The sequence below is a fragment of the Triturus cristatus genome, chromosome 10 (genome assembly GCF_964204655.1).
Source record: "Triturus cristatus chromosome 10, aTriCri1.1, whole genome shotgun sequence".
Lineage (NCBI taxonomy): Eukaryota > Metazoa > Chordata > Amphibia > Caudata > Salamandridae > Triturus > Triturus cristatus.
In genome coordinates this window covers 886,058,490-886,085,968 of record NC_140593.1, presented here as the reverse complement: position 1 = coordinate 886,085,968, position 27,479 = coordinate 886,058,490, and the positions used below count along the sequence as shown (strand labels likewise).

At 47.3% G+C, this 27,479-nt stretch overlaps 1 protein-coding gene across 1 annotated transcript in view; it reads right to left on the bottom strand.

Annotated features, from left to right (window-relative positions):
• Positions 1–27,479, bottom strand: part of LOC146796179 (uncharacterized) — a 144,548-nt gene that overhangs the window by 88,154 nt on the left and 28,915 nt on the right. Inside the window, exon 4 of the mRNA XM_085628596.1 lies at positions 7,893–7,934. Within this exon, the coding sequence (XP_085484722.1) occupies positions 7,893–7,934 (42 nt within the window). The remainder of the gene's footprint in view (positions 1–7,892; positions 7,935–27,479) is intronic.

The window sequence follows — 27,479 nt, the reverse complement described above, 5'->3', positions numbered from 1 at the left end:
CACTTTTGTAATAAATATAGAATGTTAGCAATCTAGTTGTTCATTAGGATACTGTTGAGAGGCAGAGGCCAGGGGCATGGACTCTGAAATTGAAGGCAGGTAGGAGGGTGCAAAGGCAACAATTTAACCACACTGAGCAGGCAGGAAGGGCCGTGGCAGCACAACAGACTATGGAGGGCAGTGGAAAGGGGGGCAGGGGCAACAAACCAACAATACAGGACTTGCAAGAGAGGCTGTGGCAATGTAATAGACCATTGTGGGCAGAAGGAAGAGGCAATGGTAGTACAACCATACATGCCAACAGACCCGATTCAGCAGGAAACGTCCAATGTTTTTAAGCTCAAATGAGCTTTACTTGATCTGTCTCCTGTCTACAATCTCCTCTTTTTCAATGTAACCCAAAGGGGAAAATCAATACCCCAGTTTTTTTTCAAAATCTCCCTCTTACCAAGTTCAAAATGTTCGCAAGTATGGTACATTGGATCATGGAAGGAAATGGGGTAGGGACATGGACTTGGATAACAGAGGACAGGAGGGACATGGAGAGGTGCACCAAACTGACCCTGCAGGGCAGGCATCAGGGTTTGCAGCAGCACAATACACCACACAGGGCATGCGGGACGGGAGTGCAGCACAACAATCCATACAAAGCAAGAGTGAGGGGACAGGACCATGCACATGGACACCAGAGAACAGAGGGGCAAGAGGCAATGGTAGCTAGCTGGCCATAATGGACAGACAGGAGAGAAAGCTGCAGCATAACAGACCATAAAGGGCAGGAGGGACAGATCAGGGGCATTACAATGGAACAGACAAGCCAGGAGGCAGGGAGTAGGGGTCTGCACATGTAAACAGAGGGCTGGGGGCAAGGGGGCAGGGCAGGAGCAGCAAGATAGCCATGGAGGTCAGGCAGGATGGGCACTAGAAGCAAGACACACCATGAAAAGCAACAGTGAGACTGTGATGGCATACACACAGACCATGGAGGGAAGGTGGGAGGGGTTCAGGGGAAGCTAACTGACCACACAGGGAAGGTGGGACGGGCCATGGCAGCACAGAAGACCATGCATGGCAAGTGGGAGGGTTAGTGGCAGCACAATGGCTATGATGGGCAAGAAGGAGGGTGCAGGGGCATGCACAAAGGACGATGGAGGATAGAAGGGAGGGTCAGGACCTGTGCACAGACAAGAAAGTTCAGGGGAAGGGGCCTCACAACAGACCGCACGGGGCAGGCAGGAGGAGCAGTTGCAGCACAACAGACCAGGGAGGGCAGAAGGGTGTGGCAGTACAATGGACCATGTAGGACAGGAGGAAGAGGATAGGGGCATGGCATGTGGACAGGCAGGGTGGAGGTGGCAGGGACAGGTTACAGTCATCTGACAATTCTAGGCAGGTGGGAGGGGAGTGGCAGCTCAACAGAACACTCAGAGTAGATAGGAGTGGCAGGTCCATGGAACATGGTGGGCAAAAAGGATGGAGCAGGGGCATGCACAAAGACATCGGAGGGCAGGGGGAAGGAGAATAGGGGCAGCAAGCTAAGCACAGAGTTTAAGCAGGAGGTCAATGATGGGGCATAGAATTGGGCAATGGAGGGCAGGAGGAGTGGGCTGGTACATCATACTAAATTTAGGGCAGTGGCAGCACATCAGACCATGCATGGCAGGAGGGAGGAGGCTAGTCCATGGATTCACACAACAGAGGATAGGGAGGAGGGGGATGGGGCAGCAAGCTAACTGTTCAGAGAAGGCGAGTATTAGGAACTTTATTGTTTTTAAAACGTGTGTCTGTGTGAACTACTTAAAATATGAACAAGTATGCAGCATAATCTCACTTTTATTCAGGAAGAAGAGGACGTTTGTGACTGTGACTCCGGGCTCACTTGGCAGAAACACCCCCTGACCCTCCACCCCCTATCGCAAAATGTAATGCCTGTGAAAAGGGTAGGTGAACACAGTGTTATATAGAACATAGTCCTGAGAGCACGATTGAAAATGAAAACTAGATATAGTGTATGGTATGAACTATGCACCAAAATGTGTGATATAAGATGAACCGGGCGTGAAATATAATATGCAATACATTGTGCGCAATGACAGATTCATTGGAGAGCGCGAGATAGCACAGGCACTAGCGTGTGCTATGCGATATGCGCCTTGGAGTGTAATATGCACAGGGCAGTGTTGTGTAACCTAACTAGTCTCTAAAGTTGTAATATAAAATATGTGCTGGGGAGTGTAACGTTGCATATGCACTGTGACAAAGATATGGATCCCAGATTGTAATATGTATGGCATAGCACTGTGCGTTATAACATAGGCATCGAGGAAGGCACGTTAGATGGGGCAATATAACCCGTGCGAAGACAAGTGTGGCATGACATATTCACGGGGTGGTGTTACAGTGCACATGGGCTAGAGAGTGTCATAGCATATGCACTAGCTAGTGGAATACAACACAGAGGTGTGTGGCACTCAGCAGGCAATGGTGGGTGTAACACAGCATTGGGCTCTGCCAGGAGCGCGCTGTGACTCTCAAGTGATGTTCGTCCCCTTTCCAGAGAGTAAAATAAAAAGTATTACACATCCGGCAGTGGATGTGTGTTTTATTAACCGTGAGGGGGGTTTCTTGCATAGTTTTGGTTGAATTTTTGTCGAATCCCCTTTGAATGGCTTGGTGTGCATGTGTATTAAATGTGCCCGTCAATAGCTACCCATGTTTGTATAAATAAACGACAAGGGTGTCTACCGGGATTAGGCACGGTAGGGCATCAGACATGTCAGAGCTTCACTAGTGGTGTAAATACATTCCACGTAGATTCATTGTATGCATAGTCGCCTTTTAATGAATATCACGCAAATCGTCATGGTGATAGGTACGTACGGTTTGTCCAGCATGTCCTAGGTGTGTCTATAAATATATATTTTTTAAAAATAATAAAAAACAGTGGCCGGCCCTGGGGATTGGGGTCAAAAAAATATAATTAGGAGACAGGCCCTGAGGGATGGGGTCATCAGGGCCAATAAATTAGAATAAGAAGGGGAACCACACAGCCCCCCTTCTTAAAAAATTAAAATAAATAAAAGACTGGCATCGTGCCGGAGGCCACGCCCCCTCCTTGCAGCACTCTGCAAACGCGTCCCCTGGCGAGTTGTAAGTTGGGGAATTAATTCCTCTTCAATACTGAGGGTCCCTGAGGGCCAACTAGCCCAACAGGCATCTCCAGTATGCGCCAGGGAGCTGCGCTGCAGACAGGTTTCTGAGGCCAAGCCCCTTTTTACACCTCTCTGCAACGCAGCTCTGTGGCGCTTACTGGAGGTACCTAGTTGTCTAGTTTGACCCTAGGGACCCTTAGGATTCAAGGGGACTTAATCTCTCATCTTACAACAGCCACAGGGCGCGTTTACACAGTGGTGAAGGGAGGGGACGGGGCCTGAGGTGACGTGTGCAAACACGCACTATGGCACGCTTTAAATTGGGGATATAATTTTCCTTCAATACTGAGGGCCCCTGGAGGCTAACTAGCCCACCAAGTGCTTCCAGTAAGCGCCACTGAGCTGCATTGCAGAGAGGTGGTCCAGGCCGTGCCACTTTTTACACCTCTCTGCAACGCAGCTCTGTGGCACTTACTGGAGGTACCTAGTGGGCTAGTTGGACCCTAGGGACCCTCAGGATTCAAATGAACTTAATCTCCCAACTAAAAACGGACACAGGGCGTGTTTACACAGTGGTGAAGGGGGAATACAGGGCCTGAGTTAACGTGTGCAAAAACGCCCTGTGGCCTGTTTTAAGAGGTAGTTTTAATCCCCCTGCCCTATTATATACTAGGGGCTTACAGAGGATGTCATGCTAATCACAGGGGGACCCCAACGCATAATGTTCCCTAGTGTATGTAGGTGTTTTCACTGTATTCTAAGTGTCTTTTAACATAGCACTGGCTCTAGGACTGGTTAGTCAGACTCAGTTACCACCAGTATCCGTCTGAAAAAGTTGAGGGTACAGGATGATTTTGCAACAAGGCTTCTTTCTGCTCTCCTTTTTGTTCTTTCTACACGTTATCCTTCTTCCTGCACTTTTCTTCGTCTTTGAGGACTTCTGTTGCTTCTTTCTGCATTTCTTTTTTTTCTTTCTGTGCATTTTTTCTTCTTTCTTCACATGTCCTATCTCTGTAGGCATAGTTAGAAATTAGCATTTAAAAAACCTTTGAAATTCACAGAAAAAAACATAGGTTTCAGGCACGTTATAGTTAGGAATTAGCATTTAAAAAACCTCAGAAATTCACTGAAAAAACCATAGGTTTCAGGGGTGTTATAGTTAGCTGGACTTTTCACTTGTACAAAACCATTGAAATTCCCCCGTTATAGTTAGTTCAGCTAACTATAACTCGCGCGCCCGCAATGCACTGCTGATGACGCCACATATTACATCACTCATGACATGGTCAGTGACATCACTCATGACATCACTGATGACATCTCAAATGACATCACTGATGACATCACTGATGACATCATCCTTGTGATAGAGTGGCAGACCTCCTCTCACCCTAATATAACCTTTGATACACACATTCAAAAATAGAGACTAAACTTTTCAAAACAATGGACATACCAATACCAGTTACAACAACCTCTTCAGTAATTCTAAGATCCACATACATATCCACTCATTCACCAACAGTCCAATACAGTCACTCATACGTGTACTCACTCATCATATGTACTCATACACCTATACATCCTGTTACACAATGCCACTCATCCATAGAGTTACTCACACACATAGTCACTCATGCTAATAAAGAATCAAACATACATTTACTTGCATATACAGTTATACACACACCACCACACTTACTTCTACGGAAACTTACACATACTTAGTCTTTTAAACAATCACTTATAGAAACACATACTTATTCATACAGGAACTCTTTCTATCTCTCACTCTCACATATACTCACTTATATACACCAATAGTCACATATACTAGTTTAAAACATATGTAGTTACTCATAAAGACACTATTGAGGCAGTCATTCACTCACTAACACACCCATACACACACTCATCTACCCATACAGTCCTGCACACATGCTGTCTTCAACACATACAAAGAGTGAGTCACTCATTCATGCACCTATGCACTACGTAATACCCCCCACTGAACCATGCAGACACTCAGACTGATACTCAAAAAACCAACTAATAACCTATATAGACACTCATGTAGCTACTCACCAACCCATGCAGCCACTTATACACAAAGTGAGAGACTGATACAGATATTTACATATTTAAACATTACTCACTAAGCCATGTATTCACTATGATACACTTAATCAGTCAGTTACACAATCAATTTTTCAAAAACAAATCATCCATTTAGACACTTATATACCCATTTATTCTTCCATCGACCTTGAGATATACATATATAAAACATATTTAATTTTCAGAAAAACACACATTCACTGGATGATGTCATCAGTGATGTCATTTGAGATGTCATGAGTGATGTCACTGACCATGTCATGAGTGATGTAATATGTGACGTCATCAGCAGTGCATTGCGGGCGCGCGAGTTATAGTTAGCTGAACTAACTATAACGGGGGAATTTCAATAGTTTTGTACAAGTGAAAAGTCCAGCTAACTATAACACCCCTGAAACCTATGGATTTTTCAGTGAATTTCTGAGGTTTTTTAAATGCTAATTCCTAACTATAACGTGCCTGAAACCTATGGCTTTTTCAGTGAATTTATATATATACGCTTGATACGCCATCAAATAGCAGAGGAGGCGCTGCACCTATATGCTACCTCACCCAGACTGACTGACACAGACCGACACCTTGCATTCTCTAAGTATATTAAATGTAAGTGGACATGGCCCTGACAGCTATACACCTAGAACAATAGTGGTGGCAGCCCACACTCCCCAATAGCATATCAATAGAGACACGGCTATTTATAGATGGTAGACGCACCACTTACTTTGTACATTACAATAGCACATTGACATCATTTATTAGTTGAGTTTTATTGTTAGATGTTGGAAAATATTTCTTTTTCTTTTTACGTGTTGAATATTATAAGACACACAAACGAAAATGATAAGCAAACAGAGGGGACATCTCAGGGCATATATAGCTCTAGCTGTGGTAGGGCTGTTTCGAGATATACCTTAACGGCTGAGCTTTGCAAAGCACGGTCTTCTCAGGCAAGAGCGGAATATTTCCTGTTTAGTATAATGACTGCATGTCCTGACTCACTGCCAAACTAGCGTTCACGAAGAAGCTATCGGTATTCTCCCTCGCTGCAGATCAGGACATTTGTTCTCAAAACGAGACGCCTGTTATCTACACAGTATCAGTTCAAAGCACCCTTCAGCGTACTGCTGACCCATGTAATACAGCATAAGAATCTTGCTGCATTAAGAAAATATTCTGAATTTATGAATGAATACCCAGTCAGTCCCAATCAATTGATCTCCATACCTGAAAAGCCATCCAAAAAATAGAACAGGTTCCAAGATCATCGCTAGCATTACCCTGCAACGTTTTTCAGCCACTATGAAATTATATTACCTATAGCACTGCACCATGTATCAGGCTGTTTATGCTATCTCCTGACAACTCCTTCATTTGCTATCCACACGCTAGACTACCTTTTGAAGAATTGTGGCTTTTCCTGACGAAGGCGTACTTTTCGCCGAAACGCGCGTAGAAGACTAACCATATGGCCACTGATCTGTTTTAAGTTTTTTACTGTTGTTTGATAAATATTATCACATTGATTGTTTATATTATGTATAAATGCACTGTTAAATTGCCTTTTTTTATTGATTTGATTTTTGATTCTGTGAGAATCATATTAACAATAAACACTAATGTGAATACCTTTTAAAAAAATCTGTTTTGGCTATACTATTCGGACACATCTTAAATATCAATCTAGTAATTACGTCAATTGCCTAGGAAGTTACTATTGCATTGTGTTATACCCTGTCCTAGGAATTATATTTCATTTCCTTATATTCAGGGGGTCCCTGTTATTCACACAAAAATGTCCTGAGCTCTGTTGCACCCTAAACTACAGTTGGCAATGGGTACATTAAAAGCTTCCATCCCTGCGCCCGGTTGGAGATGCTAGAATGTACAGGCGGTTAATGCCCTAGAGACTTAGCTACTGGAAGAGTATTCAAGCGCCATGGTTAAACATGATTCTAAGTTTATGGAGAATAGCAAGTGATACTCATTGATGTCAGACAATTGAAATGTTGTTTTGGAAAATTATATAGAGAACGTATTAGTAATTAATAAAAGTATTCAAAAAATAAATAAATAAATAAAGCTGTGACGTAGGTGTCAAAGCGCAATGCCATGAAAACTTGTTTGAGAATGTTTAGGTTGCAGTCACACATAGCAGAATCTGTGGCATAGTCATTGGCGAGTACCCAGGCTGGTAGGACGCTACAAACTCTTACTACCTGAGGTGTGGCAGGCTGTGTGCCAGGGGTTAAATAAGGACAAAGTTATTACTGCCACTAATCTAAAAAAGAAATAAGGATGCAGAGTGTTTACCTGAAAATATTTTTCATCCTAAAATTGTTTCCACAAGTTCATTTCAAAAGACAATATTTCACCAAGGTTAGTTATCTGCTCTTCAAGTAGACATATTTTCTCTATGACAGGTTGTTATATTCTAAGATATGGTATTGTTTTATTTAGTGGCGTGGGAATGTTCAATTCATTTCATTAAGGTTGGTTTATACAGTATATTTGCATCGGGTACGTGGATAGAGCCACCCTCGCTCACTCAGGATTTGGATCCATTCATACTCAGTGACTGATACACACAATACATTGCAGTTCTGTCTCATTCATTGTTATTACCTGAAGGTGGTGGTCAAAATAGGGCTGAACCTTTGCAGCCTCCTGTAAAAAGAACAAAAACTATTACCGTTTTTAAAAAACATTAATTGAATGGTTGTATCTGGTTCCTAGAAACTGTGCATTATTTTAACAGAAAACAATCTGTAAGCCAGGATAAACCCCATTCCAGTGTCCCCAGTAAACTATCACATCTCTACAAATACAATATAGCCAGGATATTTAATAGGGTGCATCGGTCAAAATTAAGTAAAAAGAACCCAAGGAAGCCAATCAGTTGGCTCAAATAAGGTAGGAGCAAACAGAAAAACTTCAAACGTTCCTGTGAGAGGAAAAGGAGGACATCCTCGTCTCTCTCCAAACTCTCAACCCCACAGAAGGAACGAAAAATGTCCTTTTAGTCAAATTGCTCATTTTTCTGTTCCACATGTGGGAATGATATGAATAGACCAAGAGAGCTTTTCAAGATTATTCATGACCAGTCACAAGGGTCCAACAATCCTCCACCCACCATTCCTAGCCGGCTGGCACAGTTAAAAAATTAATGCAATCAAGAAGGGTACTGATTGATTTTCTCTCCAACGAGCACCTTAATGGCATCCCCTACCGGTGGAAATACCTTCAGCGACATGGGTTGCTCTCACCCCATATCGCAATCTAATGTGGAAATATCAATTTCAAATCCAAAGCCCTCATCCTTCTCCTCTGACTCTTTACCTCCATCCCTACTCAAAGAACACGCTGCACTTACTCCTTTCCTGGTGCCCTTAAAGTAGGCTATGTTTGCCCTCTTCTAAAAAACCTTATTATTGACCCTGACAGTCTCATTACTATAGATAAATAAGACAGAAACCTTTCCTGGAGAAATTCATAGAGAAAACCAACCTACTCAGCTCTTGAAACTTACAGCACAAAACCATTTATTTGAATTTTACCAATCTGGGGTTTGATCAGACCAGTGTACACTCATATTTCTTTCCGCTGTAAGAATCTTTAGAAACAAAAACATGAAAAGCAAATAAAATGTGGGAATACATGCATAATAAAGTTACAACAATTAAAAAACATCCGCAGCATGGTAGAAAATGGTAGGTGAAAAATGAGAATATCAGGTAAGACAGCCACAGGCAAATCATATGTAAAATCCAAACACACATCCCTTATATTCAATTGGAAACAGAACATGTGCAGCATGGGAGTGCGACCACATGTATACAAAAAGATGTCTATGACTAGACCTCCCAGCCCCTCAATATATCTGTAACTACAACAGTGACAGGACAGCAGCAATAATAGTACATGTCCACACCTGCGACGGAACAGGAAGACAGTGTCAGCACAAGTCGTGGCTGCACCGGAATCGCGTAATATCGCTGACTTGTTCGCCCTACAGTGTTCTAATTTGGAGCCCCGAAGGTACTATCCTTGATGAAGTTCATTCGAATAGTATTGGAACTTCCACCTAGTATTGGATAATATACCAATCTCACTTTGTTTTCACCTGAGGTCCTGAAGAAAGCCCCCCGACCCTTCTGGGCACTCTAGGGGCTGAAACATGTCAACCGACCACTCAGACTAAAACTGCAGCGGATTCATTACATGTCCACTCTGCAACTAGCTGTTTTTTATCTTTTTCCCTGCACCTAACAGAATAAAAATTTGTGAATATAGGTAGCTTGAGGAATTTTTTAACATAACCAATCACTACACTTGAGCACTCCTCACCTCCTTTTTATTTTTAATTTTTTTCCCTGATCACTACTGGAACATCCAGTGGTTCCCTCCGGGTTGGAGGAAGCATGGGAAAAACCCTATGATGATGCTGTCACGTATTTAGATATCAAGGCGGAGAATCAAGATATACCGCCCACGAACTGCCTTACGTGAATGAGGGTTTTTTACCAAATATCGGAAACAACCACCCGAACCCTGGTGCCAGCTACAAGTGATCCATTCCCTTTGATTGCAACACACCTGCGACGGGTCACAAATGCTACATTTCTGATAATTCATCATAACTGGTTTTGGCCACTTCCTTCTATTGCTAATAAATAAAGAGCAGTCCATCAGGTAGTGCCTAATAGGCTCTTCTTTGCAAGTATAGTATTCAGAGCTTCAAAGAGCAGCCCTCTAGTGTCCAGGCTTTAATGTATTTGGTAAGGAGAAGAAAGTCCAACTGTTCAGTGCCAGAGGTTTGTATAAAGTAGGCAGTCATAGTCAGCTACAGCCCCCTGGCTGGCAAATCCTTCTTCTGCAAGTAGGCTGGGACCATACAACTGGCAACGATCCTTCCTGCCCACTGCCACTCCACACATTCTCCCGTAGTATATTTACGCTGTAATCTTGTTACTAGATATAATGCCTTCTAGTGAGTGGAACAGTTTAGGCACTCCTATGTCCAGCTGTTGTCAGTACAGAAGGTTCACATGGGTCCCCAGCTCACCTGTAAGGGTTTCCCTAAAAACTGTCAAGTGTGGCGGCCTCTACAACAGCAGCCAACATGCAATCTGCCTCTACCCAGGCTTGCATTAAATCTCAATTCTGACAAAAGAGGGAGGGTGGATGGTCCTTCAAAGGGAAAGAAACTTTCCTGTCTCCCAAGCACTGGTTTATTATCACTGCCAAAGCCCCACACAGTACAACGCTGAAGACATCACTTGGGCCCTGTACTATCACAGCCTTGCTCCTAGCTAATAACCATAGCCTTGTGTACATAAACAAGTGAATAAAATCTGCAGATGGGCCTTCAAATGGCTCTTTTGCTGAAAGTAAACACCAAGGAAATTAGAAATCCCCTTGTTCAAAATCATTGCTGACCCTCTAAGGATCTTTAGCAAAGGCAACAATACTAGAAAATTATTTTGGACCTATCCAAAGCATTCAATAGCATCATCCGTAACAGCCTTTTTTAACCTTTATGCGCCACACCGGGCATTCAGAGTTTGGTACTGAACATATTATACTGCATTAAAACAGGCAATCCCTTATCAGTGATCACAGCGGTTCTGTTTACCTGTATGTTGCTCCTTTGGTGAGATTATCTTAAAAGCATGTATTTATTTATTTATTTACTAACTTATATAGCGCCTGATTCACCAACGTAGGGGTATCTCTGCGCTTGCGGACGAGTAAGAAGATGCTAATACTATGTGAGACATCTAGAATAGGAATGTTTTCAAGGACTTTCTGAAGTGGGAATGGTCTGTGCACTGCCTCAATGTAAGCAGGAGTGAATTCCAGTTCCGTGGGGCATGGTTGGAAAAGCCTTCCCTCCTGTCCTGACCTTGTTAATGCGCAGGACTTTAAGAAGGGATTTAGAGCTAGATCGCAGGTCTCTAAGGGGAGTGTATTGACTAAGCTTCTCCGCCAAATATGATGGCCCTTTGCCATGCACTGCCTTATGGGTGATGCAGCAAATCTTAAATTTTATTCGCCTGCGCACTGGGAGCCAGTGCAGCTGCCGCAATAGCGGGTTCGAAGGAGATCTATAGGAGGCGTTCAGTACCAAACGCGCTGCTGTATTTTGCACCACCTGCAAGCGATCCAACAAGGCCTCATTGGTCGATATCAGTAGAGCATTGCAGCAGTCAAAGCGGCTTAGGACTAGTGACTGGATGAGAGTCTTCCGTGTATGGTCTGGAAGAAACTGAAAAACTCGCCTCAGCAGACTTAATACATGAAAGCATGAGCATATCGTTTGAGACACTTGCTCCTTCACGTTTAAACTCTGCTCAATGAGCACCCCTAGATTCTTTACTGATGCCTTTGAAGCGGGGGGGCACCCAACTCTCTGGCCCACCACTCTGGTGTCCACAGCAGGGTGGCTTCTCCAAAGAGCATAATCTCTGTTTTCCCGGCATTTAGTTGGAAATAGTTAGTTCACATCCACTGAGATATTGCTAGCATGCCGGTTGAGAAGTTGGTCTGGGCTGTTGTGGAGTATTTATCAAAGGAGAAGGTAAGCTGGGTGTCATCCACATAGGATATTGGTACAAATCCATATATCCTCATAAGGTTGGCCAAGGGAGCTATATAGATGTTGAATAAGGTAGGGCTTAGACAAGATCCCTGCGGGACTCCCTTGGATGTATCAAAGTTCATCAGTCCATGGGTGATGATGGTACTCACATTTTAGCCCCATACCTATCCGACATCAGCTCATGGATGTCTCTAACCCTCAAAAGACTGTGGGAGCCTTTTAGAGTTTGACAGAGGGCTTGGTCTACTGCAAATCAGTGAGTCTCCCACTCCACCAGACCTGCTGGTTCAGCAACCCATATAGAGTTGGGGAACAGCTAATTGACTGTCGGTGGAGCTTCTGTTGACTCTGCTGGCGGTCAGTCATTGGAGGTGGCAGTCCACTGCAAGGCCACCACGTTTAGTTCAGCACCGATCCCACCCTTCACATTATTTAAACCCTGAGAGCTATCAGTCTTTATCTTCAAATCAAAGAACTTGATATCCTGCATTGATTATGGTAATACAATAATAACTGGACTAGGGGCCTGGGTTGCATCTTGGCAGAGGGGTTACTCCGTCACAACGGTGACAGATATCCCATCTGCTGGAATATAAATCCAATTACATCCTATGGTATTTATATTTTGGCGGACAGGCTATCCGTCACTGCTGTGATGGAGTAACCCGTCCACCAAGATCTAAATCACTCCCCGCTCAGAGGTATCCTAACCTCAGCTGCCAGGTTGATTGCCCAAACAAGAACATTTGACAAGATAACCCCGCTCTGAACTACCTCAAATTATTAATACTTGAATCTTGCTCCATCTATAAAACAGGCTTCCTCACATTCAATGCTGTACATTGAAATCCAGGACCCAAAGAAGCCCATGAACATAACTTCTCAAAATACAGTTTCAAACAAAATATTCACCCTCCAAGGCACTTTTTCAGGAAAGCACTTAGAGTTTGGAATGCTCTACACACTCTCAGAAGCTTTGTATCTCATTGCTATTCTTTAAGTCTAAACTAAAGGAGAAGGTAATGAAATGTTCTAAATATCCCACTCTACCTTTCTTGGCTTATTCAAACCATGCCTGGTGTCACATGTTCTGTGATCCACTATTATATTGTAAGGGTATAGAGACAGGCGGACCACGGAGATCTTTGGAAAGGGTTCTGGGTCCCCGTATTTATTACTGATGATCACGAAACACAAGCAAAACAAAAGGAACTGTGTGGAAAGTCACTCCGACGCCGTTTTCCCTCTTGGAAAGGATTCTTCTCCCTTCTTTTGTCAGGGTTGGGCTGGGTTCCCTCTCGTTGTTTGTGGACGTCGAGGTGTACCGGAAAAGAAAGAAAACACAAAAAAAAGGCACTGGTCAGTGCTCAGGGTACCACAATAGGTAAGGGGGGGGCACCCGTGTGGGATTTTATGTATACGATGAGTGAGGATATTCAGCGCGAAGTTTGAAGAAGAGCACCATCACCAGAAAAGAGGAGGCGGGGGACAGAGGCGGACTAGCTCGCAGGAACTCTCGGTTCTTCCCGGTAGGTCTATGACCCTGTCCCTCTGTCGTCTTTCTTGTCCCCACCCCGCTCCCGATCCCACGAACCTTGGCACGCACCTGGTCAAGCCACGGCCCTCCGTGGCCGTGGCGGGGCGCTACGTCCTCCTGGGGGCCTCTCTGGTCCTCCCTCCTGGTCTCGGCTTCTCGAACGGCTTCTCTCCCTGTCTCTGGCGTGCTCGTCAACTGGAACTCGTCTTCTTCCTGGTTTGTGGTTCAGCTTTCGTCATCGGGTGGCTTCTTCTTGTTGGTCTCCGGGAGGAGAGACTCCGACCCCTTGAAGGAAGGGGCGGGAGACAAGGGCCAATCCTCGTCTTCTTCCTCGTTTGGTCCGAGGTAATTGCGATCGTCAGGGGGCTGGAAGGGAGAAAGAGCGGGCGGATCAGAGTACTTGTCAGGTGAGGTCCGCGAGGGACGGGGCACAGTCCGACACACCCCTCTCCTAGAGTCATCCCGTTCGGGGAGGACAGGGAAGCGGGAAAGGAAATCGGCGTTAGAGTTCAGGATCCCTTTTCGGTGGCGGACATTAAAGGCAAAGGGTTGTAAGGAGAGGAACCAACACATCACTCTAGGGTTGTTTCCCTTGTTCCGAGCCAACCAGACCAAGGGCGCATGGTCTGTAAACAGGGTGAACCTGCCACCCTCCAGATAATATCTCAGTTTCTCCACCGCCCATTTGATGGCCAGACATTCTTTTTCGAGGGTAGGATAGACGGTTTCTCTAGGGAATAGTTTGCGACTAATAAACAAGATTGGGCTCTCCACTCTGTCCTTCGTTTCCTGTGAGAGAACGGCCCCTATGCCAACCTCAGAAGCGTCAGTCTGCAGGAGGAAGGGCCGGGAGAAGTCAGGAGAAAGGAGCACAGGGCCTTGTACGATGGCGGATTTTAGATTGGAAAAGGCTTGCTGCACAGCAGGGGAGGGAGATAACAAATCACAGGTCTTTGCTTCTTTTTTTAGAAGATCAGTAAGTGGTGCAAATAGGGTAGAGTAATGGGGGATGAAGCGTCGATAGTAACCCAAAAGGCCCAGAAAGGCTCGTACCCCCTTCTTTGTGGTAGGAAGTGGGGCGTCTGTTATGGCCTTTACTTTTTCCTTTTGTGGTTCTATACAACTGTTACCTAGAAGATACCTCAAGTATTTGACTTTGGAAAACCCGACCCTTGATTTCTTCGCATTTATGTGTAGTCCTGCCTGTTGCAGGGGCCCCAAAATCTGCTGGACGTGGTCTAGGTGTTGATCCCAACCTATTCAATAGGGAGGTCTGTTGACAGGGGCTCAGGAGGTCATTTACAACTAGGTTTTCCAAGGTGCTATCTATGGCACTAGGAATCTGGATAAGATGGTTGTCGTGGGTGGCAGGGATGGGTCCTAGCCATTTTTTTAGGAGATTAATGTGATAGGTTTGGGCTCGATTTGGTCCGATTGCTAGTCTATAGGTGGTTTCCCCAAAAACTGTTACCACTTTATACGGTCCCTTCCATTCCTTCTTTACGGAGGTCAGGGATTTTGGTAAACATACCAAGGCCCAATCCCCCACCTGGAGAGAACGCAATTTTTTTCCCTTATCGTACTGGGCTCTCTGTTTCTCCTGTTGTTTGTCAAGATTGGTGTGGGCTAGGTCACGCAATTTAGCCAGATGCGACTTCAACTGTCGGCTATATTCCAGAAGGTCACGGGCGTCGTTGGGTTCCTCCTCCCATGCTTCCCTGGTCATCTCCAACAAGGTCCGGGGTTGTCGACCGTATAACATTTCAAATGATGAGCATCCCAGACTTGCCTGGACCTGTCCTCGTATGACAAACAAGGCAAGCGGGAGGAGATGATCCCAACGTCGCCCCTCTAGGGCCAACATCTTTTTAAGAGTCAACTTTAGGGTCCCATTGTACCGTTCCTCTAGACCGTCAGTTTGGGGGTGATAGGCCGAGGTTCTTATCTGTTTAATCTTCAGGAGGGTACAAACTTGTTTTATCAATCGGGAGAGGAAAGGGGTTCCCTGGTCTGTTAAGATTTCACGAGGAAATCCAACACAGGAGAAGAACTCCAGCAGGCGATCGGCGATAGCCGCGGTGGTGGGTGCGCGGAGTGGGAAAGCTTCCGGGAACCGTGTGCAATAGTCCACCAGGACTAAAATATATTGGTATCCCTTAGCGGTCTTAGGTAATGGTCCTACGAGGTCCATACCGATACGTTCAAAAGGTTTCCCTATAACTGGTAGAGGTTGTAGGGGAACAGCCCGTGGGCGGTAGGGGTTTTTAACCTGGCATATGGGGCACTCCTGACAGTATTTTTTTATGTGAGCATATGTGCCCAGCCAGTAGAAATACCAAAGGAGGTTAAGGGTCACCTTCTCCGGACCTAAATGTCCTGCTAATAGGTGAGAGTGTGCATAAAACATGACCTGTTCTCTATAGGGCTGGGGAACTAGTAGTTGAGGTGTCTCGCCAGCCTTAGCGATCCTATACAATAACCCCTTGGTTAACCTAAATAAGGGATAGAGGGGTGGGCTGTCTTTAGCTGTGTTCCGGGCTTGTTGCCAGGCAGTGGCAAGGGATGGATCACTAGTCTGGGCCCACTGGAATTTTGTATCCTGCTGCCAGGGTTCCTGGGTAAGAAGAGCCGTCTGAACCCCTGTTTTCTTTAGGAGGGAACGGGTTTTCCTTGCTTGTTCTTGTATAAGGGACATGAAACCCTGATTATCAGTGCCTAGGATCAGTTGTTCGGGGAGGGTGGTCAAAACCCCGACTGTGATGCAGGTGGGAGGGGTGTGTTGATAGGTCAGGGACACAGTGGCTGTGGGGTGTTCCTTTACATCGCCGTGGACACACCGGATATGTGCCTTCCCTCCTGGAGTGATCTGTCCCTTTTTCACCAAACTTGCATGGATTACTGACTGCCTACATCCCGTATCTAAAAGGGCTTCGATGGGAATCCCGTTTACCACAACACTTACATAGAAGTAGGAGCCGACTTCTGCCGTGTAGAAGAGGCTGCGGGGTATACAGCTGACATCCATGGGCTCGTCGGTGTGTTTCTTAGGACATGTTCTGGCACTGTGGCCCCAACCCCCACAGTCAAAACATTGCGGTCCCCGATGGGGTGGGATGTCTCCTCGAGGTGGCGGTATTCTCTCCGCGTCTCTGATGGGTCGTAAGGGTTTCCGAGGGGCAGAGTGTGCTCGGGAGGTTCTTTCCATCTCCACATGGGGTACGCGAGGTTGGGCCCTGGAGTATGAGGCAGCCATATCCACAGCTTGCTCAGGCGTCAGGTTAGAATGTTGTTTCAGCCACCTCTGTGTGGGATAGGGTAATGCCTCTACGAATTGCTCCAGGTAAATGGACTCCATGATTTCTTCCTTGCTGCGTTCGGTGGGTTTCAACCATTTATCCGCCGCCATTTTAAGTTTGAAGTATAATGTTTTGGGGTTATCCCCTGGAGCCCCCTTTTCTTTCCGAAACCCCGCTCCCGATCCCATGAACCTTGGCACGCACCTGTTCAAGCCACGACCCTCCGTGGCCGTGGCGGGGCGCTACGTCCTCCTGGGGGCCTCTCTGGTCCTCCCTCCTGGTCTCGGCTTCTCGAACAGCTTCTCTCCCGGTCTCTGGCGTGCTCGTCAACTGGAACTCGTCTTCTTCCTGGTTTGTGGTTCCGCTTTCATCATCGGGTGGCTTCTTCTTGTTGGTCTCAGGGAGGAGAGACTCCGCCCCCTTGAAGGAAGGGGCGGGAGACAAGGGCCAATCCTCGTCTTCTTCCTCGTTTGTTCCGAGGTAATCGCGATCGTCAGGGGGCTGGAAGGGAGAAAGAGCGGGCGGATCAGAGTACTTGTCAGGTGAGGTCCGCGAGGGACAGGGCACAGTCCGACACACCCCTCTCCTAGAGTCATCCCGTTCGGGGAGGACAGGGAAGCGGGAAAGATAATCGGCGTTAGCGTTCAGGATCCTTTTTCGGTGGTGGACATTAAAGGCAAAGGGTTGTAAGGAGAGGAACCAACGCATCACTCTAGGGTTGTTTCCCTTGTTCCGAGCCAACCAGACCAAGGGCGCGTGGTCTGTAAACAGGGTGAACCTGCCACCCGCCAGATAATACCTCAGTTTCTCCACCACCCATTTGATGGCCAGACATTCTTTTTCGAGGGTAGGATAGACGGTTTCTCTAGGGAATAGTTTGCGACTAATAAACAAGATTGGGCTCTCCACTCTGTCCTTCGTTTCCTGTGAGAGAACGGCCCCTATGCCAACCTCAGAAGCGTCAGTCTGCAGGAGGAAGGGCCGGGAGAAGTCAGGAGAAAGGAGCACAGGGCCTTGTACGATGGCGGATTTTAGATTGGAAAAGGCTTGCTGCACAGCAGGGGAGGGAGATAACAAATCACAGGTCTTTGCTTCTTTTTTTAGAAGATCAGTAAGTGGTGCAAATAGGGTAGAGTAATGGGGGATGAAGCGTCGATAGTAACCCAAAAGGCCCAGAAAGGCTCGTACCCCCTTCTTTGTGGTAGGAAGTGGGGCGTCTGTTATGGCCTTTACTTTTTCCTTTTGTGGTTCTATACAACTGTTACCTAGAAGATACCTCAAGTATTTGACTTTGGAAAACCCGACCCTTGATTTCTTCGCATTTATGTGTAGTCCTGCCTGTTGCAGGGGCCCCAAAATCTGCTGGACGTGGTCTAGGTGTTGATCCCAACCTATTCAATAGGGAGGTCTGTTGACAGGGGCTCAGGAGGTAATTTACAACTAGGTTTTCCAAGGTGCTATCTATGGCACTAGGAATCTGGATAAGATGGTTGTCGTGGGTGGCAGGGATGGGTCCTAGCCATTTTTTTAGGAGATTAATGTGATAGGTTTGGGCTCGATTTGGTCCGATTGCTAGTCTATAGGTGGTTTCCCCAAAAACTGTTACCACTTTATACGGTCCCTTCCATTCCTTCTTTACGGAGGTCAGGGATTTTGGTAAACATACCAAGGCCCAATCCCCCACCTGGAGAGAACGCAATTTTTTTCCCTTATCGTACTGGGCTCTCTGTTTCTCCTGTTGTTTGTCAAGATTGGTGTGGGCTAGGTCACGCAATTTAGCCAGATGCGACTTCAACTGTCGGCTATATTCCAGAAGGTCACGGGCGTCGTTGGGTAACTCCTCCCATGCTTCCCTGGTCATCTCCAACAAGGTCCGGGGTTGTCGACCGTATAACATTTCAAATGATGAGCATCCCAGACTTGCCTGGACCTGTCCTCGTATGACAAACAAGGCAAGCGGGAGGAGATGATCCCAACGTCGCCCCTCTAGGGCCAACATCTTTTTAAGAGTCAACTTTAGGGTCCCATTGTACCGTTCCTCTAGACCGTCAGTTTGGGGGTGATAGGCCGAGGTTCTTATCTGTTTAATCTTCAGGAGGGTACAAACTTGTTTCATCAATCGGGAGAGGAAAGGGGTTCCCGGGTCTGTTAAGATTTCACGAGGAAATCCAACACAGGAGAAGAACTCCAGCAGGCGATCGGCGATAGCCGCGGTGGTGGGTGCGCGGAGTGGGAAAGCTTCCGGGAACCGTGTGCAATAGTCCACCAGGACTAAAATATATTGGTATCCCTTAGCGGTCTTAGTGAATGGTCCTACGAGGTCCATACCGATACGTTCAAAAGGTTTCCCTATAACCGGTAGAGGTTGTAGGGGAACAGCCCGTGGGCTATAGGGGTTTTTAACATGGTATATGGGGCACTCCTGACAGTATTTTTTTATGTGAGCATATATGCCCGGCAGTAGAAATACCGAAGGAGGTTAAGGGACACCTTCTCCGGACCTAAATGTCCTGCTAATAGGTGAGAGTGTGCATAAAACATGACCTGTTCTCTATAGGGCTGGGGAACTAGTAGTTGAGGTGTCTCGCCATCCTTAGCGATCCTATACAATAACCCCTTGGTTATCCTAAATAAGGGATAGAGGGGTGGGCTGTCTTCAGCTGTGTTCCAGGCTTGTTGCCAGGCGGTGGCAAGGGATGGATCACTAGTCTGGGCCCACTGGAATTTTGTATCCTGCTGCCAGGGTTCCTGGGTAAGAAGGGCCGTCTGAACCCCTGTTTTCTTTAGGAGGGAACGGGTTTTCCTTGTTTGTTCTTGTATAAGGGACATGAAACCCTGATTATCAGTGCCTAGGATCAGTTGTTCGGGGAGGGTGGTCGAAACCCCGACTGTGATACAGGTGGGAGGGGTGTGTTGATAGGTCAGGGGCACGGTGGCTGTGGGGTATTCCTTTACATCGCCGTGGACACACCGGATATGTGTCTTCCCTCCTGGAGTGATCTGTTCCTTTTTCACCAGACTTGCATGGATTACTGGCTGCCTACATCCCACATCTAAAAGGGCTTCGATGGGAATCCCGTTTACCACAACACTTACATAGAAGCAGGAGCCGACTTCTGCCGTGTAGAAGAGGCTGCGGGGTATACAGCTGACATCCATGGGCTCGTCGGTGTGTTTCTTAGGACATGTTCTGGCAATGTGGCCCCAACCCCCACAGTCAAAACATTGTGGTACCCGATGGGGTGGGATGTCTCCTCGAGGTGGCGGTATTCTCTCCGCGTCTCTGATGGGTCGTAAGGGTTTCCGAGGGGCGGAGTGTGCTCGGGAGGTTCTTTCCGTCTCCACATGGGGTACGCAAGGTTGGGCCCTGGAGTATGAGGCAGCCATAGCCACAGCTTGCTCAGGCGTCAGGTTAGAATGTTGTTTCAGCCACCTCTCTGTGGGATAGGGTAATGCCTCTACGAATTGCTCCAGGTAAATGGACTCCATGATTTTTTCCTTGCTGCGTTCGGTGGGTTTCAACCATTTATCCGCCGCCATTTTAAGTTTGAAGTATAATGTTTTGGGGTTATCCCCTGGAGCCCCCTTTTCTTTCCGAAACCCCGCTCCCGATCCCATGAACCTTGGCACGCACCTGTTCAAGCCACGACCCTCCGTGGCCGTGGCGGGGCGCTACGTCCTCCTGGGGGCCTCTCCGGTCCTCCCTCCTGGTCTCGGCTTCTCGAACAGCTTCTCTCCCGGTCTCTGGCGTGCTCGTCAACTGGAACTCGTCTTCTTCCTGGTTTGTGGTTCCGCTTTCATCATCGGGTGGCTTCTTCTTGTTGGTCTCAGGGAGGAGAGACTCCGCCCCCTTGAAGGAAGGGGCGGGAGACAAGGGCCAATCCTCGTCTTCTTCCTCGTTTGTTCCGAGGTAATCGCGATCGTCAGGGGGCTGGAAGGGAGAAAGAGCGGGCGGATCAGAGTACTTGTCAGGTGAGGTCCGCGAGGGACAGGGCACAGTCCGACACACCCCTCTCCTAGAGTCATCCCGTTCGGGGAGGACAGGGAAGCGGGAAAGATAATCGGCGTTAGCGTTCAGGATCCTTTTTCGGTGGTGGACATTAAAGGCAAAGGGTTTTAAGGAGAGGAACCAACGCATCACTCTAGGGTTGTTTCCCTTGTTCCGAGCCAACCAGACCAAGGGCGCGTGGTCTGTAAACAGGGTGAACCTGCCACCCGCCAGATAATACCTCAGTTTCTCCACCACCCATTTGATGGCCAGACATTCTTTTTCGAGGGTAGGATAGACGGTTTCTCTAGGGAATAGTTTGCGACTAATAAACAAGATTGGGCTCTCCACTCTGTCCTTCGTTTCCTGTGAGAGAACGGCCCCTATGCCAACCTCAGAAGCGTCAGTCTGCAGGAGGAAGGGCCGGGAGAAGTCAGGAGAAAGGAGCACAGGGCCTTGTACGATGGCGGATTTTAGATTGGAAAAGGCTTGCTGCACAGCAGGGGAGGGAGATAACAAATCACAGGTCTTTGCTTCTTTTTTTAGAAGATCAGTAAGTGGTGCAAATAGGGTAGAGTAATGGGGGATGAAGCGTCGATAGTAACCCAAAAGGCCCAGAAAGGCTCGTACCCCCTTCTTTGTGGTAGGAAGTGGGGCGTCTGTTATGGCCTTTACTTTTTCCTTTTGTGGTTCTATACAACTGTTACCTAGAAGATACCTCAAGTATTTGACTTTGGAAAACCCGACCCTTGATTTCTTCGCATTTATGTGTAGTCCTGCCTGTTGCAGGGGCCCCAAAATCTGCTGGACGTGGTCTAGGTGTTGATCCCAACCTATTCAATAGGGAGGTCTGTTGACAGGGGCTCAGGAGGTCATTTACAACTAGGTTTTCCAAGGTGCTATCTATGGCACTAGGAATCTGGATAAGATGGTTGTCGTGGGTGGCAGGGATGGGTCCTAGCCATTTTTTTAGGAGATTAATGTGATAGGTTTGGGCTCGATTTGGTCCGATTGCTAGTCTATAGGTGGTTTCCCCAAAAACTGTTACCACTTTATACGGTCCCTTCCATTCCTTCTTTACGGAGGTCAGGGATTTTGGTAAACATACCAAGGCCCAATCCCCCACCTGGAGAGAACGCAATTTTTTTCCCTTATCGTACTGGGCTCTCTGTTTCTCCTGTTGTTTGTCAAGATTGGTGTGGGCTAGGTCACGCAATTTAGCCAGATGCGACTTCAACTGTCGGCTATATTCCAGAAGGTCACGGGCGTCGTTGGGTTCCTCCTCCCATGCTTCCCTGGTCATCTCCAACAAGGTCCGGGGTTGTCGACCGTATAACATTTCAAATGATGAGCATCCCAGACTTGCCTGGACCTGTCCTCGTATGACAAACAAGGCAAGCGGGAGGAGATGATCCCAACGTCGCCCCTCTAGGGCCAACATCTTTTTAAGAGTCAACTTTAGGGTCCCATTGTACCGTTCCTCTAGACCGTCAGTTTGGGGGTGATAGGCCGAGGTTCTTATCTGTTTAATCTTCAGGAGGGTACAAACTTGTTTCATCAATCGGGAGAGGAAAGGGGTTCCCGGGTCTGTTAAGATTTCACGAGGAAATCCAACACAGGAGAAGAACTCCAGCAGGCGATCGGCGATAGCCGCGGTGGTGGGTGCGCGGAGTGGGAAAGCTTCCGGGAACCGTGTGCAATAGTCCACCAGGACTAAAATATATTGGTATCCCTTAGCGGTCTTAGTGAATGGTCCTACGAGGTCCATACCGATACGTTCAAAAGGTTTTCTACGAATTGCTCCAGGTAAATGGACTCCATGATTTTTTCCTTGCTGCGTTCGGTGGGTTTCAACCATTTATCCGCCGCCATTTTAAGTTTGAAGTATAATGTTTTGGGGTTATCCCCTGGAGCCCCCTTTTCTTTCCGGAACCTCATTCGATAGGTCTCTGAGTCCATTCCGAGGTGATCTAAGATTATAGCTTTCACCTCTTCATAGGGTGTGACCCCACCTGCGTTGGCAACCTGGTAGGCTGCCTGTGCCTCGCCAGATAACAATGGGGCTAAAAAGAAGGGCCATTTTGCAACAGGCCAACCAGAGGCCCTAGCGGCCCGCTCAAAATTTAAGAGGAAAGCATCGGGGTCCTCCCCAGGGACATACTTCTGAAGGGAGACCGTGGGTGCAGAGGGGATGATCTTGCTCCCTCTAGTGGCTCCGCCTCCCTGTGCTGCCTCCTCCCCCACACGCAGAAGGGCATCCATTTGTCCCTTGATCAGGTCTTTAAACAGGTCCCGATCAGCTTGGGCGATGTTCATTTGCCTCTCCATGGCCCACTCCAGTTTCTTTTGCCCTTCGGTTAAGTGCTGGATTAAGGCCTCCATTTAGTCGTGCAATGGAGTATGACTCCTATCTGACTAGCCACTTGTAAGGGTATAGAGACAGGCGGACCACGGAGATCTTTGGAAAGGGTTCTGGGTCCCCGTATTTATTACTGATGATCACGAAACACAAGCAAAACAAAAGGAACTGTGTGGGAAGTCACTCCGATGCCGTTTTCCCTCTTGGAAAGGATTCTTCTCCCTTCTTTTGTCAGGGTTGGGCTGGGTTCCCTCTCGTTGTTTGTGGACGTCGAGGTGAACCGGAAAAGAAAGAAAACACAAAAAAAAGGCACTGGTCAGTGCTCAGGGTACCACAACAGGTAAGTAGGGGGGGCACCCGTGTGGGATTTTATGTATACGATGAGTGAGGATATTCAGCGCGAAGTTTGAAGAAGAGCACCATCACCAGAAAAGAGGAGGCGGGGGACAGAGGCGGACTAGTTCGCAGGAACTCTCGGTTCTTCCCGGTAGGTCTATGACCCTGTCCCTCTTTAGCCTGTCGTCTTTCTTGTCCCCACCCCGCTCCCGATCCACGAACTTTGGCACGCAGCTGTTCAAGCCACGACCCTCCGTGGCCGTGGCGGGGCGCTGGGTCCTCCCTCCTGGTCTCGGCTTCTCAAACGGCTTCTCTCCCGGTCTCTGGCGTGCTCGTCAGCTGGAACTCGTCTTCTTCCTGGTTTGTGGTTCCGCTTTCGTCATCGGGTGGCTTCTTCTTGTTCATCTCCGGGAGGCGAGACTCCGCCCCCTTGAAGGAAGAGGCTGGAGACAAGGGCCAATCCTCGTCTTCTTCCTCGTTTGGTCCGAGGTAATCGCGATCGTCAGGGGGCTGGAAGGGAGAAAGAGCGGGCGGATCAGAGTACTTGTCAGGTGAGGTCCGCGAGGGACGGGGCACAGTCCGACATATATCTTGATTGGCCCTCTGTCATACCTTGTCTGCAGATAGGCTGCCAATTCTCTGGCATAATGTAATTTTTATGTAGGCCCATTACCATATCTCCTATGATAACTGTCATATCTTCTGTGGGAGCCTGGTATAACTTCAGTGAAGTGAGGCTGCCACATCTATGGCCACCTTTGCATCTTCCCTGCAGGGAAGTTGCCAGCTCTATTGATCAATGTCATATTTTCTATCGCCTATACTTTGTATGGCCCACTGTCATATATTGTATGGCCTGTTGACATATCTATGGCCACCATGATATCTTCTTTAAAGAGTTACTGCCTGCACTGAAACCCATCCTTTGATCCTGAGACATTGACGGTATGAGCTGCCGACCTCTCCACATTGTTTTACGCCATTCAGTGGCACTCACACTCAGACTGCATCCCTTTCAAGCTATGGCACATAACGAGTCAACTAATTAGTCTAATGGATTATTACTACTTTCAGTTCCTCGCGACAAACAACATTGATTTGGGGTCCTTACCTCTAAAAAGTGACACTCAACGTTATAGTACTGATAGGGCCACTCAAATAAATACAGAGGTCGAACTTACTATACACACTTAGAGCCAGAGTTAGTTGGTGGGCAGATTTCTGCATAAGAAATATGGTGGATACTCCTCCTGCCTTATTACAAGCACATTATATCCTATGGCACTTGTAATAAGGTGGCTAGGACATCCATCATGTTTGTGACAGAGTCTCTGCCAAATTCTAAAATCGTCCCCTTAGTCTACCTATTCCCACTGTTAGGCAGGGCTAATACACTGTAACAACCATATTAGTTTCTGATGGATAAGACTTAAGTTGGGGGGGGGCGTGGTTAGCGAGGGGGACATGATGGCTGTCTGAGCCCGCAGCTCTGCTCCCGATCCACCTGTATTGGTGTTTCCCCATGGCGAATAAGGACGGAGACAGCTGATTTTCCCAGATAAAGGGTTGTATGTGGCCCAACTTCACTCATGCTACTTGTCCAACGCCCAGCAGTGGTGTTTAACGGAAGGTTGCTTCTCGATGCTGAATTCTATCTGATTCAAGATGAGCACTGGCAAAACCACATAAACCGGTAAGATAGACACTGGGCCTTAACTGGTATGCCAGTACCAGTGGTAGCAGCATAATTTAAAAGGAAAGGCCACCCTGAGGCCTAAGAGAGAATAATATTTATGGTGCTGTGCTTTCAGAGGAACGTTAAGCTGTGTAGACATATACACCTCTCACTCATCTGGATTCTCCTCCCATGGAACTGTGCAGGCACCATGTCTGATCGCTGTGTGCCTTACACCAGAGGTACAGTGCACATATCTTGCCTATTTGAAGTTTCTGGCACTTTTTATAGCTCTTATCTACAATCATTGGCTCTTTATGTACAGGCTTGGGACATTCCTTTATGTAACAATTGTAACTGGCCTACTTTATGTTTTGGGACTTGAGATAGAATACACAGAAAATGTCCTTCTGGTGCTTGAATGCATGCCTTTATCAATCTCAATTTCTGCACATTTGTAGAAAATGTGGTCATACCAAATGACTTCTTCCAAGTGTTACTGACTGCAACCTACAATCTACAAAGAATAAACTGTGACATATCCTGCTAAACATTTCAGGGGCTGTAAAGCTCCCTGTTTTGCTTGCCTCTAGTGAACAGTAAACAATAGCCAAATCTAGAAGCAAAGACGGCAAAGAAACCAGAGAATCTACAGAACCCAAATCCAGCCTGAAACACAAAAAAACGGATCCACCGCTTCCTAATTCACAGATTAAACTGAAATCTGATTCAGCAGCAAATATGGATCTTACCATGCTAGAACCACTGACACTTCACAATTTGGCTCAAGAAACCAAAAGCAGAAGGAATACTGACTAGAGGTGAATAACAGGATTGGGTGGGTGGTTGGTCGTAGCCTAGCACTAGCCCCCAAAATCAAACTGTTGGGGATCATGGACATGCTTGGGGAAACAAGGGCTACATGTGCCCTCATTGCCATAGCTTATTTGGTAGCTAAGAGAGACCTAGCCAGGCACTGGAGAGCTGAACAGGCCCTCCCCATGCAAGAGTGGACGAGGAGCATGGACTACTGACCCGCAATGGAGAAGCTGGTCTTTAAGGCACAGGGTGTACCACACTAATACGACAACATTTTGGCTCCCTGGAAACACAGCGCTGGGCTTCCTGGTTAAATACTGCTGCAGAGGTTTCTCTTCCCTTGGGCTGTCAGTGATGTGGATGCCTTCTGCTGGCAAGAGGCACCCTGTGCTACTACATTCGTATTGATCCTATCTGTACAGATGCTGGGCTTCAGAAAACCACTGATCATGTTGGGGGTAGAGCCCTGTGCTCCGGTTTGGGGATACTGGGGCCACGAATGAGTAATTGTATTTATACATTTGTATTTGTATTTTTTGTTGTTCTGCTTCCTTTGCAAAAAAACAATAAAATGTGTTATGAAAAAAAAAGAAACCAAAAGTAGCACAGATGCAATGTACCATGATATCCAGGCCCTCTGAAACAACTTTTTTTTTGATAAACAATTTTTATTGGAGATTTTGAAAACACAGCAGGAGAAAACATTGCACCTGACAAACCACCACTGTACAATCACACAGAGTGAGATCCCCTCCCCCTCCTCCCCACCCGAAGCCCCGTCCCCCACCCCCACCCCCCCAAAGCGCCCAATCAAAGTACATTGCCCAACCATTTCCCCCATACCCTACGATATTTCTTGGGGCAGCCCCTCGCCTGATAGAGAGTTCGTTCCTGGGCCGCACACCAGTCCACGCCAGCGCTCCACTTAGCCAAAGTAGGCGGTCGTGGGTGTTTCCATGCCGCTGCAATGTCTCTTTTTGCCACCATAAACGCTGTCATGAGAAACAGCTTCTCTGCGCGGGTGCCATGTAGACCATCCGTGATGCCCAGCAGGGCGTGTCTAGGGTTGTGTGGTACCTCCCAGCCCAACACCTCCGTGAGGTCAGCCTCTATGCCCCTCCAGTAATCTCCTAGGTCCGGGCAGGACCACACCATATGGATAAAGTCGGCCGGGTCAAAGCCACAGCGGGGGCAAGATGCGTCAGCAGAGAGGCCCGCACGGTGTAGACGCTCCGGTGTGAGGTATGCAGTGTGGAGATAGTATATTTGAATCAGCCGCAACTTGGCGGAGGCCGTCACCAGCCGGGGGGCCATAAGGGCGTCCCTCCAATCCACCTCATCCAAGGGTCCCACCCAACCCTCCCATCTCTCCCTCAGGCCGTCCCGAACCGCGGGGGTATTGTTAATAAGAGAGCGGTGTATACGGGAAATACCCCCCCTCCCCAAGTTACCCAGCAAGACCTGCGCTTCCGGGGGACTGTGGTCTGGCAATCGAACATCTAAAGGAGTATAGGTGCGCAGGGCATGGCGCAGCTGGAGATACTTATAAAATTGTGACGAGTGAAGGGAGAAGCGTTCCTGCAGCTCTGCGTATGAGCACA